General features: G+C 41.0%; 1 protein-coding gene, 1 long non-coding RNA gene and 1 pseudogene across 2 annotated transcripts; 1 reads left to right on the top strand and 2 right to left on the bottom strand.

The window, feature by feature from the left end:
* The first annotated feature begins 3,352 nt into the window (after window positions 1-3,352).
* OR52B4 (olfactory receptor family 52 subfamily B member 4) lies at window positions 3,353-4,297 on the top strand. Its single transcript, NM_001391256.1, has one exon. The coding sequence runs from the start codon at window positions 3,353-3,355 to the stop codon at window positions 4,295-4,297; it is 945 nt and encodes a 314-aa protein (NP_001378185.1).
* Window positions 7,787-8,727, bottom strand: OR52B37P (olfactory receptor family 52 subfamily B member 37, pseudogene; annotated as a pseudogene).
* On the bottom strand, window positions 10,193-13,295 carry LOC111774126 (uncharacterized). Its single transcript, XR_002808967.2, has 3 exons — window positions 13,194-13,295; window positions 10,583-10,685; window positions 10,193-10,424 (listed from the first exon to the last, which is right to left on the bottom strand). It is a non-coding gene; the product is annotated as an uncharacterized lncRNA (long non-coding RNA).

Here is a 13,295-nt window from a genome sequence, read left to right on the forward strand (position 1 = left end):
AAAGAGCGCTGTCCCTGGAGCCCAGGTGTAAGTGCTTCCCCCAAGGGCTCTCATGACAGAGGATAAATAGCCCAACTTCCGGCCTGCAACAACTGACTTTCATCATCAATCTCATGTTTGTTCCTGGAGACTCACTGTAGGGCTGGTGAGTGAATTAGACATCTGCAGGTGGAGTGGTTCTTGGATCAAGGTGAGGATTGGGCTTGTATTTTGTCCCAGGCAGGCCAGAGGTGAGAAGTCTGTAGGAGGTTTTTGATACATGTGGACAAAGAATGGTAAATACCAGAGACACAAATCTAGTTGTTTACAGCACATGTGGAGAGTGAAGTCTGGTAAGGGAGGTGAGAGTATATGGGCTAGCTCATGTTACTGAAAGTTAGAAAATAAAGAGATACCATCCAAAAAACAACAGATGCCCTAATAATTAGACTGGGCATGAGAAACAGAAAGACACTGACTTGTACTGCAGACTTATTTTGGCAAATATGAGAAGAGCCCTGAAAATGACTGGGATTTGTGCCAGGCTTCCCATATCAGGGTGTGAGCAGGGGCTTTAAGAAGACAGCCAGGCCATCTCAAGCACATGTGAGAAGAAAATATTGGGGAGGAGGCATGTGAGAGGGATTTCTAGAAGGAACATGTTTTAGACCAAAGTCACTCTATCAGGAGACCAATCAAACAGGCAAATCCCCAACCCCTGAGCTCCCTGGCTTCTCTTTCTGGCTTAAATTAATAAAAACTTCTGTGTTACTCCCTTTCCCCAATCATGTGGCATCATCAGCTTCTATAATCTCCCCTCATCTCAAGCCCCTGATTTGTTGAATTATGTCTTTGCTGGCCTCTTTCTCTCAGAACAACCATCTGCTCTGTAGAGACAGTTCCCTCTCTCAAGGCCAGTGACTAGACTCCCTTGACCAGTAACTCTAATGGTAGAACAATTTCTCCCATCACTTGAAGGATGGTAATAGGAGCTGATTTTCTCCCCCAGGAAGAAAAAAAGAGGCACCAACAGGGGGCACTTGGGGTGGAAGAAATAACGTTAAGCATAGTAAATAACTTAGTACTAAGCTAGATATTTTGAGGATAGGCAGACATTTGGTTCTGCCGAAAACGTCTATAAAACATTTGGTTCATCAGACATTTGGTCCACGCAAAAAGATCCTTGATATCTGGTCATATTTGGTCTTGTCCAAAATGTCTGTGTAGTCACTGGGTCCACGCTGAAAGGTCCTTGATATCTGCAGGACCGTTTGGTCCTGTCCAAAAAGTCCATAAGACGTTTGGTCCACACCAAAGGTCCTTGATATCTGGTTGTATTTGCTCCTGTCCAAAACATCCATGGACACATTGGGTCCACGTTAAAAGATCCTTGATATCTGCAGGGTCATTTGGTCCTGTCAAAAACATCCATCAGACATTTGGTCCATGCCAAAAGGTCTTTGATATCTGGTCATATTTTGTCCTGTCCAACAAGTCCCTGGACACATTAGATTAATGCCAAAAGATCCTTGACGTCTGCAGGACCATTTGATTCTGTCCAAAATGTCCACAAGACATTTGGTCCATGCCAAAAGGTCCTTGATATCTGGTCATATTTGGTCCTGTCCAAAATGTCTATGGAGACATTGGGTCCTTGCCAAGAGATTATTGATATCTGGTCATGTTTGGTCCTATGCAAAACCATTTGGCATAGACCAAATATGCTCATGGATGTTTTGGACAGGACCAAATGTCCTGCTAGGATTTTGAGATACCCCTTCATCAGAGAGAATTAACATTTGTCTCCAATTCTTCAAAACTACCTGCTTACAAATTTGCTTCACTCTCAAGCTGTGAGCCCCTAGGACTCTGAAGATTCCCATTGTTTTCCTATATTCTCAGTTTGTAATATGGTGCTTGAAAAATAGCTAAAGCTCAAAATACACTTGCTGAATGACTGAGTTAATGAATGAATGAAAGTACACTAGTAAATCTTCTAAGTATCATGCTGTTACACGCCCAGGCTTTCTTTTTCTGATTTTAGTCTTTTTTTTTTTTTTTCAGTGAGGAAGATTGTCCCTGAGCTAACATCTGTTGCCAATCTTCCTCTTTTCGCTTGAGGAAGATTGTTGCTGAGCTAACATCTGTACCATCTTCCTCTATTTAGCATGTGGGACACTGCCACAGCATGGCTTGATGAGCAGTGTGTAGGTCTGTGCTTGGGATCCGAACCTGTGAACCCTGGGCCACTGAAGTGGAGCACACGAATTTAACCACTACACCACCAAGCTGGCCCCTAACTTCAGTCATTTTTAAACTTAGTTCCCTAAGGTGTGAGCACAAGGAGTGCCTCACTTCAGGCACACACACCTTGTCGTTGTTACCTCTTAAAGCTCTCTTGAACTTCTTCACAAGTGAGCAAACTGTATGTGATAAATTCAGAAATTGAAATCTCATTTCTCTCTCTTAATAGTTTGTGCCACTTGGCAAATGATTCACATTCACTGAGTCTCACTTTTCTTTAGTATGAAATGGGAAAAATATTCTGTTCCTGGAGTGGACTTTCAACATCTAAATGCAAAAATTATAAAGCGCTACATACAAAGTATTTACTACAGTCTCTGGCATAAAGGAGATGTGGAATAAATATTAGATTAATTCCTCTGTGACTGTATTATGTTCAGATCCATTCTATTCCTGGAATACCACTGGCTCTTTAGAATCCTGTTTCTTCAGTTAACTACTATTCCAATAAACCTCCACAGGTAATTTTTCTAGAGTAGAATCATTGTTCTGAACTACTGGCTTCTAGACACCAGATGGCTGGCCCCTGGGAAAAGGATGGAGTCTAAGTGTAAAGTTGTGATCAAGGCCCTTCACAATCAGGAAGAATCTGCTTGTACCACCCTTCCTCTGCCCTCTCCACTATTTCTTATGCATTAGCCACCCTGGGCTGAAAAAGTTTCAAGAAAGCAGACATTTCTTATGTTGATTCCCCATTTTAATTCTTGACCTTTTGATAAACTATTCAGCTCAAGTCAAGTACCATATGGTACTGTCCTCCCAGACACACATGATCATTTCCTCTCCGCATTCATAACCATCTGTTTGTAGGAGAAGAACATACTACAATATCTTTTCTTTGATTAATTGGAAACATATGTATGTATCTTATAACTTGAGTGTCACTCATTGAGGTAGAGAACATATCTTACTCATCATTGTGTGTGTCTTATTATCTGCATGTTCAAAGAAGATGGAGAGGGTGGATTATGCCAAAATCTCGTGGTGTCTTCACAAAGAATATTATATAAAAATCTGTTTTCCTCTGTCTCTGTGACTAAGAAGTGATATCTCTGGTGGTCTCCCAGACATGACTACCACAAACCACACTGGTGTTAGCCACACAGTCTTCCGCTTGCTGGGCATCCCTGGACTTGAGGACCAGCACATGTGGATTTCCATCCCTTTCTTCATTTCCTATGTCATTGCCCTGCTTGGGAACAGCCTACTCATCTTCATTATTCTCACAAAGCGCAGCCTCCATGAACCCATGTACCTCTTCCTTTGCATGCTGGCTGGAGCAGACATTGTCCTCTCTGCGTGCACAGTACCTCAGGCCTTGGCCATCTTCTGGTTCCATGCTGGGGAGATCTCCCTGGATTGCTGCATCACTCAGGTGTTTTTCTACTCTTCCACCTTCATCTCTGAGTCAGGGATCTTGCTGGTGATGGCATTTGACCGCTACATTGCCATATGCTACCCACTGAGATATGGCACTATTCTTACACATGCACTGATTGGGAGAATGAGCATAACCATCTTTCTGAGAAGTTATGGTACAATTTTCCCCATAATATTTCTTTTGAAAAGATTGACTTTCTGCCAAAATAATATTATTCCACACACCTTTTGTGAGCACATTGGCTTGGCCAAATATGCTTGTGATGACATTCAAGTAAACATCTGGTATGGACTTTTTGTCATAGTGTCAACAGTGGTCTTAGATGTCCTGTTAATTTTTATTTCCTATGTACTGATTCTCCATGCTGTCTTCCACATACCTTCCCAAGATGCTCGCCACAAAGCTCTCAACACGTGTGGCTCTCATGTCTGCATCATCATCCTCTTTTATGGGCCTGGGATCTTCACAAGTCTTATTCAGCGGTTTGGACGTCACATTCCACCTCATATCCATATCTTGTTGGCTAATGTCTGCATTCTGGTTCCACCTATGCTGAATCCCATCATTTATGGAATCAAGACCAAACAGATCCGGGACCAGGTGGTTGAGGTGTTGTTTACAAAGCAGAAATAACTTTGATGTTGGAAGCTGACATTCATTTTTTAGTAAGTCTATCTATGCATGAAATGAACTTTAGCACCAGTATATGGCAGCAGGTGAGATAATAGACAAATGATTCCAAGTGTTGCTGTTTCTAGTGAAATTGCATCAGTGAGGTTTTGGTACATCATGTTTCTTCCAAAGTCTCTAATCTTCCCTTAAATATCAGTGCCTTTGGGGCCTTTGTTATTTTTTTCATCCGTAGAATTGAGAATTAGATCAGGCCACCTCTCTAAGTCTCACTTACCTTTATGACACTGGACTGGAGAATTCCATGAGATAAATGTTTGATAGTGATTTTTCCTGGCATTTTGGTGAACTATTCTTTCCTGGGGTGTTTTACGCTTTGAACAACTTGACTCTGATCAAACTTAGGACGTTTCTCCAGTCATTCTCCTCTATGTCCTCTGTATCTTCACCTTTTTGTTCTTTACTGGATCATTCCCATCTTTTTACTTCATTTTTTCTCCAATGTAAAAACATAGCAAAACAAAAATAAACTTGAAAAATAATTGCTGAATCTATATTCACCTTAATTACTACTTTATTTCTCTTCTTCATGATAAAGGAAAGGTCCTAGAATAGTTTGTCCACTTGCAGGCTCGAATCTCCTCCTTTTTCTCTTGGCCCCACTCTACTTTGACTTTCACCCACACCATCTCACCTAAACTGCACTTGTCAGGGTCATAATGATCTCCACACTTCTACATCAACAGGCAAAATCTGACCTCCTCTTACTCAATGTAATGGCAGCATTTTGATACTTTCAACTATTCTCACTTCCTTCAAAATCTTTCCTCATCTCACACTCCTTGTATTTCTGTGATTTTCCTGGCTGCTCCTTTGATGGGTTTTCCTCATCTCCTTGACTTTTTTTTTTAAAGATTGGCACCTGAGCTAACAACTGCTGCCAATCTTCTTCTTATTTTTTAAAAAATTCTTCTCCCCTAAACTCTCCAGTCCATAGTTGTATATTCTAGTTGTGAGTGCCCCTGGTTGTGCTATGTGGGACACTGCCTCAGTGTGGTCTGATGAGCTGTGCCATGTCCGTGCCCAGGATCCGAACTGGCAAAACCCTGGGTCGATGAAGCAGGGTGTGTGAACTTAACCACTCGGCCACAGGGCCGACCCCTCCTTGACTTCTTAATACTAGAATTCCTAAAGCTTAGTCCTTGAACTCCTGTTCTTCTCTATCTGCAATCACTCTCTAATCTCATCCATTCTCTTGGCTTTAGATGCATCAATGTGCTAAGAATTTCCAAATTTATATCCCCAGCCTCTAATTTGTTCTACAGGTTTATACTTCTAATTTTCTGCTCGATGAATCTACTTGTATGTCTAATAGGCATCTCAAATGTAGTATGTCCAAAACAAAACTCCGTTTCTTACCACCAAACCTCTTCTTCCAGCAGCCTTTCTCTCATTATTTAAATACAATTTTATTCTTCCAATTGTTCAGACATCCTCAGTTCTTATTTTTCTCTTATAAACTACATTATTCAATCTCTTCCTACTGGGCTTCCTCTTTCTACCTTTACACCTCCACATATACCCACACTACATTTTTTCATACTATTATTTTATTTTAACAGCTATATTGAGATAGAATTCACATATCATAAAATTCACCCTTTGAGAGTATATAATTCAGTGGTTTTAAATATATCACAATGTTGTGCAACCATTACCACTATCTAATTCCAGATCAATATTATCATCCAAAAATCACCCTACTATTTCAGAGTGAGTGACAGTATCAAAATAGAAAGAGATTCTTCTTAATTTTCTGGTCAAAGTGCCTCAGTGTCACTCCAGCATCAGGGCCATAGTCACACGATACATGATAGACACATTCAAAATATATATAAGAAAAATTGTAATGCCAAAAAGAGAGGAGACAAACAGGGGCAGAAACAATATTAAAGGAGATAATGGATGAAAAATTTCCAAAATTGATGAAAGGTATAAATTGCAATATCCAAGGAGGTCAGAAAAATCCCCAGAAGATGCACACAAACCACAGAGAGATACATAATAAATGTCCTGAAAAAACAGAAAGACAAAAGATAATCTTAAAAGAAACGTTACATTCAAAGGAGCAACAGTAAAACTCAAATCTTAATATGAAAGATAGAAGAAAAAAGCACCAGATGGAAAATTTTAAAGTGCTGAAAAAACCCTGCCAACTTGAAATTGTATACCCATGAAATTAGCCTTTTAAAAATGAAGGGGCCAGCCCGGTTGCATAGTGGTTAAGTTCACGTGCTCCGCTTCAGTGGCCTGGGGTTTGCAGGTTCGGATCCCAGGTGTGGACCTAGCACCGCTTGTCAAACCACACTGTGGCAGCATCCCACATAAAACAGAGGATGATTGGCAGAGATGTTAGCTCAGCAACATCTTCCTCAAGCAAAAAGAGGAAGATTGGCACAAATGTTAGCTCAGGGCCAATCTTCCTCACACACACACACACATACACAAATCACCTATCATGATTCAAATATATTCAACATTTATATGATTTTAGCATAGATTGATGTGTTGTTTAGATAAATATATTACTTAAAAATCCCATCATATTATGTGACTGACTGATCTGGAGCTTCTCTCATTTACAAATATATTGTGAGTATAGTTCTATCACCAAAGACAAAAACTCACATTATTATTTCTCGCTGCTCTTTTATGTTGCAAATTATAGATGTGCTGTAATTAATTTAACTAAAGATGCTGTTTAGATAAGATTTTTTGTATATCAGCGTGTTTTTAATTTAATACTTGCTTAGTATACTCGTGCATGTACAGTATTTGGTCTCACGTTGAATATTTTCCTCCAAACAATTGACAATGTAGATAAAAATATCATCAACATAAACACTAATAAACTTTTGCTATGTTTTGTGATTTAAAAGAGAGAAGAAAAATATATTTACATGTAAACATCAATTTATGCTTCATTATATTAATGGTGAAGGTATCAATTACAAGATATAGATGAATCTTAAATAACCTGCCTAAGAAGCAAAAAATTGAAGATAGATATAACATAGGAGTGAATGGCTGGAGAAATGCTGTAATGAGAGAAACAAAACAAGTGCATCCATTCAAAGCATAGAATACCGCAGCAAGGAATAGTTCAGCAATTATCCAAGAAAGACCACTGTCTCCAGTTCATTGCAGTCTAACCTCCAGTCTATGAGAAGAGAGGTGAACTAATCTAGTTCTGAATTCTATGAATGAGGAAGCTAACGGAGAACCTGAAGATTCTGATATCTAATCACTTATTAAAGGATTTGGAAGAAATGCTCACCAACACATTCCTGATACAATTGCTCTAAGACAGCAAGACATGGGATCATTTGACCAGTATCTCCACTCTACCCTTCCACATCATGAGACAGAAGCTAACCTCAAGCATGGCAAGAATTACTGAGAAAAGAACAAGGTTAGTTTCCATTATTACCGTCATTTCTGCTTTAGAAACAACAAATGAACTGCCAGGTCCTGAATCTGCTTGATCTTGATTCTGTAATGACAGGATTTAACGTAGGTGGAATGGAAATATAGATGCTGGCCGGCAGAACATAGATGTGGAGTGCAATTTGTTGTCTAAACCACTGAGTAAGAACTGAGAAGATCCCGGGCCCGTAAAAGAGGATGATGACACAGACATGGGAGTCACATGTGTTAAGAGCTTTGTGGCGGGCATCTTGATACGAGATGTGGAATAGAGCATGGAGAATAAGTACATATGAAACAAAAATTAGCGCAGTATGTAAGATCAAGTTTGACATTAGGACGAAAAACCCATACCAGATGTTTACTCAGATATCATTATAGGGAATTTTGGCCAAGACAATATGATGACAAGAAGTGTTTGGGAGGATGTTACTTTTGCAGAAAGTCAGTCTTTTCAGAAGAAATGTAACAGGAAAAACTGTACAGCAATTTTCAGAAAGATTATCACACCAATTTCCCCAATCAGAGTCTGTGTAAGAATAGCGTTGTATATCAGTGGGTAGCATATAACAATGTAGTAGTCAAACGCCATCACTAGCGAGATCCCTGACTCAGATATGAAGGTGGAAGAGAGGAAGACTACCTGAGCAATGCAGTGATCCAGGTAGATCTCCCCAGCATGGAACCAGAAGATGGCCAAGGCCTGAAGTACTGTGTACGTGGAGAGGACAATGTCTGCTCTGGGCAGAATGCAGGGGAAGAGGTACATGGTTCATGGAGACTGCACTTCGTGAGGATAATAAAGATGAGCAGGCTGTTTCTAAGGAGGGCGATGACATAAGAAATGAAGAAGTGGATGGAAATCCTCAAGTGCTGGTCCTCAAGGCCAGGATGCCCAGCAAGTAGAAGACAGTGCGGCTAACACCAGTCTAGTTTAGGGTAGTCATAATGGGGAGATCTTTCAGGACCTCACCGCCTATTCACAGAGACAGAGGAAAATTCAGATTACACTCACAGATTTCTTTGATATTACCAGGGGCTTTTGGTACCTACCATTCCATTCCATTCTACCATCACCTTTCCATTCAGAGGATGTCAGGAATATGATGCATATAAAGATAAATAAGATATGATTTGTTTCCTGAATGAAGTCTGAAGCTCATAAACAAAGTAGAATCTTAAACAAGTACGGAAAATTAAATGATTAAGTTAATGATTAACATCTTTGTGGTACAATATTAAACTAATTCAGGAACACAATGGAAGGAGTAATTCACTCTGTATTTGTGTTGGTTTTAAGAATGAGTTATTTTTAAACTTACCTTTGAGGGGCCGGCCCCAGGGCTGAGTGGTTAAGTTCTCGTGCTCTGCTTTGGCGGCCCAGGGTTTTGCTGGTCCGGATCCTGGGCATGGACACGGCACCGCTCATCAAGCCGTGCTGAAGCGGCATCTCACATGCCACAACCAGAAGGACCCACTACTAAAATATACAACTATATACTGGGGGGGAGGTGTGGAGATTTGGGGAGAAAAATCAGAAAAAAAAGGAAGATTGGCAACAGTTGTTAGCTCAGGTGCCAATCTTTAAAAAAACCCAAATTTACCTTTGAAGATGTTTAGAATGTCAGTGATTGGCAGGAATACCAAGTAGAGAATGGAATGAGGTACTTCGGGAATTCAAGGAGAAATGTTTGACATGCAAATACCAGGTGTGTTTAAAACCACTTTCAGCTCTGTGTGGTTGTGGCATTGTAAGTCTGAGCAACTGGAGAAAAGATGGAAGCCAAAGCAGATTTGCTTAGAATACAAATTAGGGATCCTGGACTTAATCTGTGAGTAAACAGTCAGCCATGATGATTTAAGAAACTGGCAAACATTTGGATATATTAAGCTGGCAGCTAGTGGAGAATGGATTGGAAGGGAGGAAGGCAGTAAAGACTGGAATACCAGGACACTGAAGTGTTTATTCCAGTAATACAAACTGATGTGTCAAAGGATTACTATCTCAGGGAAATAGATAGGATCAGTAAAGCAATCGTTTTTAGTTCAATGATAGGCACTGATGTAAAAATGCTGCCTATGGCAGCCCTAATGGCTTCTAAGAACACTGGGAAGTAGACATTGTCATCACCAATTTTCCAAAATAGGATTTTGAGGCTCAAGCACTTTGTCACAGCTTTAAGGAATATAGCTGGGATTTGAAGATTTTTAAAAAGTTACTACACATAATTTCTTCTTCTGTGAATGGATTAAGGGGCAAAAGACCTTTCTGAACTGAATGAAATTGAGAAGGTCCTGTGACTACTGGTAGGGGATCAGGGGAGGAGCAGAACGAAGGCATTTCCTGAGCAGGTAGTGATGTCCTATCCTTTTTGCTACAGAATGAAGAGTAGGGGTGATACAACACAGGTTTTGAAATTATTTATGTTTGAAATCCCACCAATATTAGACGTATTCCCTTGTCAATGTCTCTTTAGGCAACAGTGGTAAAGTTCTGGTAAAAAACTAAAACGCTCGTGCTCCATGTATCCAGGCAGCTGAAGGCTGAGAAGTTCATAAATAGTTCTGTCATCCATCATGCTACCGAAGAAGAGGTGCTGGGTGGTAACATGGAAGGAGGGCCAGTGGTCCCAAATTCTAAGAACTGATGGAGAAGACAAAAAAAAGTTAAACAGTTTCAGATTCTAGTAGAAACACAGGTGGTTTAGTGGCAAGAGGACTCATTATTCCCCTGAATCAGCCACTACTGGTATTTGTAAGTGCAATAATTTTATACTGTCAAGGCCAAACTCTTGGGCTTACCTCTTTCACGCCCTCTCTGACTATGTGTTGAACTTGATCCCCATGTCCATTCTCAGGAGAGAAGCTTGGTGCAAAACTCAGGTCGTGAGAAGTTCAAGGATCCCTGAAATGATGAAGATACAGATTAACAACTTTCAAGATCCCTGCGTTTTTTCAGGGCACGCCTGAAGATCTGGCACATAGTAAGCCACATAATCATTTGTTCTCTGCTCTTCCAGGTTTGGTTCTCCTCACCTCTAGATTTAATTTTCAGAGTAGGAAAATCTGCTCCTATTTTCATTCTATATTATCCTCTAAGCAATGGCTAAAATCGTCCTAAAAATAAAACCATGGGAGCCCAGTAGAGCTTGTGAAGATGTGCCTGCTGTGGACAGCAGCTACCACCAGGTTGGTCTATGGCCACACAACCACTATGAGAATATATAGTGCTCGAGGGAGAGCCATCCTCCTGAAGGAGATGGAAGAAATCAAAGTAGATGTGAAAATGCCATTGGGGGATACTGGTTAGGTGTGTGTGCCATAGCTGACAAAGTTATAAGAGGAAAAGGTGATGAAAACAAAGCAACATAAAGGTTAAGTGACTGAAAAAGGAGCCTGGAGAGGACTAGCTTACAGATGAGGGTGGACACTGGATACTTTGGGGAGTAAGGAGGGTTTTTCTTCTGGGAGGCGGAGGGGAGATGCTAAGGAGCTCAGTGTTTGGGGTCTGGTCTAAGGGTGAAATCGTGAATACTTGAATAGTTGCTTGTCTACTTAATCAAATCTAAAACAACTTCTCAAATGCTTTATGAATGTTTCCCCAGTCTTCACCCAGATATCTTCAGCATCCTGGGGGATTTACTCACATTTCCCTGCTGTGTTCCTGAGAGAATTACCCCTATTCAGGGTACTTTTCAGCATCTGCCTACTATGTCAGCAATGGACCTGTGAGAATCTTCTCCCCATAAGTCTCTTCTTTCCCTCTGATTTCACAAGGAGTCTAATCATCCATCTGATTGAGGACACCTATCTCAAGGATAGAAGCATATTTGATTACCTGGCCATGTTCCCTCTATTGATTTTAAACTTTCTGAGGTCTGAGTATCGTCTTTTTTCCTTTGTGCAGTTCCAGATCTCAGCACACCAAGGCACAGTGTAATGGCTCAAAATGTTTAACAAAAGAACCAAATGACAAATATTGGCTGGGTGTGCTGAAGGATCAGCACAGGGTAGCCATGAATAAACCTCTTCAGTGCCTTGGATATTTACAGTAGTCATGATCTGGGACCAATGGAGAACCTTCTCTGGCAGGGCTTAGGGATCCTTGGCACACTGAGAATGGAAAAGGGTCCTCATGCCCAGAGTCTTCCCCTTGTCCTCTCCCAGACAGCAGCTTCTATTCTACTGGGGTAGCCCATATTTATGATTGTGGTTCAGTGGTGTGCTGGTAACCCAGCTCAAATGCACATACGTTAAGTACATACACACATACAAAGTTGTGATTTGCAATGTTTCCCAACTTCTGCAGTGTATATACTCCAACCATGGTCTATCTCAAGGAACTGACATGATGTCCCACACTGTGGAGTTTGCAAGGAATGGGCACAGGCGAGCAGGTGCAAGTGGCTCCAGCACTCAACTGCTTTTGGGTCTCCAACTTTGTTTTCTTGACTCTAGATAACAGTCCTAATATTTTCAACCATCTATTTTAAGTTCCATAACAGCTAGTCTGGATACGACCTTTGTGATATTGTGATTTATAGTAAGAAATGTATCTTTGGTCTTCATCCTCATTTCTGGCACAGAGCTCCTAAAACACTTCGAATTTCCTAAGTGATGAGAGTAACAAAGGTGTCTTTTGGTATGTCAGTGAGGTAACTTTTGGACCCCGCCTAAGGATGGGGCTGGTTTCCAGGAGAACCACGTAGGTGATTAGAGGCTTGGAACTTTCAGTCCCACCTCCTGACCTCCAGGGAGGGGAAAGGGCCTGGAGGTTGAATTAATCGACAATGCCAACGATTTAATCAATCATGCCTACGTGATGAAGTCTCCATAAAAACCCAAAAAGAACAGGGTTTGGAGAGTTTTTGGGTTGGTGAACACGTGGAGATTTGGGGAGAGTGGTGTGCCTGGAGAGAACATGGAGGCTCCGTGCCATTTCTCCATGCCTTGCCCTGTGCATCTCTTCCATCTGGCTATTCCTGAGTTATATCCTTTTATAATCAACTGATAATTTAGTAAGCAAAATGTTTCTCTGAGTTCTGTGAGTCATTCTAGCAAATTAGTTGAACCTGAGGAGGGGATCTTGGGAACCTCACATTTATAGCCAGTCAGTCAGAACTGTAGATAACAACCTGGGCTTGTGAACTGGCCTCTGAAGTCCAAGGAGGAGGTTGTGGGGGCAGAGAAAGGGGGAATCTTATAGGACTGAACCTTTAACTTCCAGAATCTGATACCATGTCTGGGTAGATAGTATCAGAATTGAGTTGAATTGCAGGACACCTAAGAATTGCTTTGTTGTTGTGGGGACTCCCCCGTCACCCCCTAAATACACATTGGAAATTGGGTCCCAGAACCTCTTTAGCCTTCTTGTCTGAAACTTCACCACACGGCAATAAAAAAATTCCCTCACCTGTTTTAAATGGAGTTCTGTGGGCTAGAATGTGATGAGTCACAATTGGGCTGTCAGAGTGATTGGCGCCAGAGGAACGGAGATTTTACGTATTTGCCTGAA

Source organism: Equus caballus, chromosome 7 (assembly GCF_041296265.1).
Source record: "Equus caballus isolate H_3958 breed thoroughbred chromosome 7, TB-T2T, whole genome shotgun sequence".
Taxonomy (NCBI): domain Eukaryota; kingdom Metazoa; phylum Chordata; class Mammalia; order Perissodactyla; family Equidae; genus Equus; species Equus caballus.

Excerpts from the sequence above, each read along its gene's own strand:
- OR52B4 (NM_001391256.1), top strand. The coding sequence starts at position 3,353 with ATGACTACCACAAACCACACTGGTGTTAGCCACACAGTCTTCCGCTTG.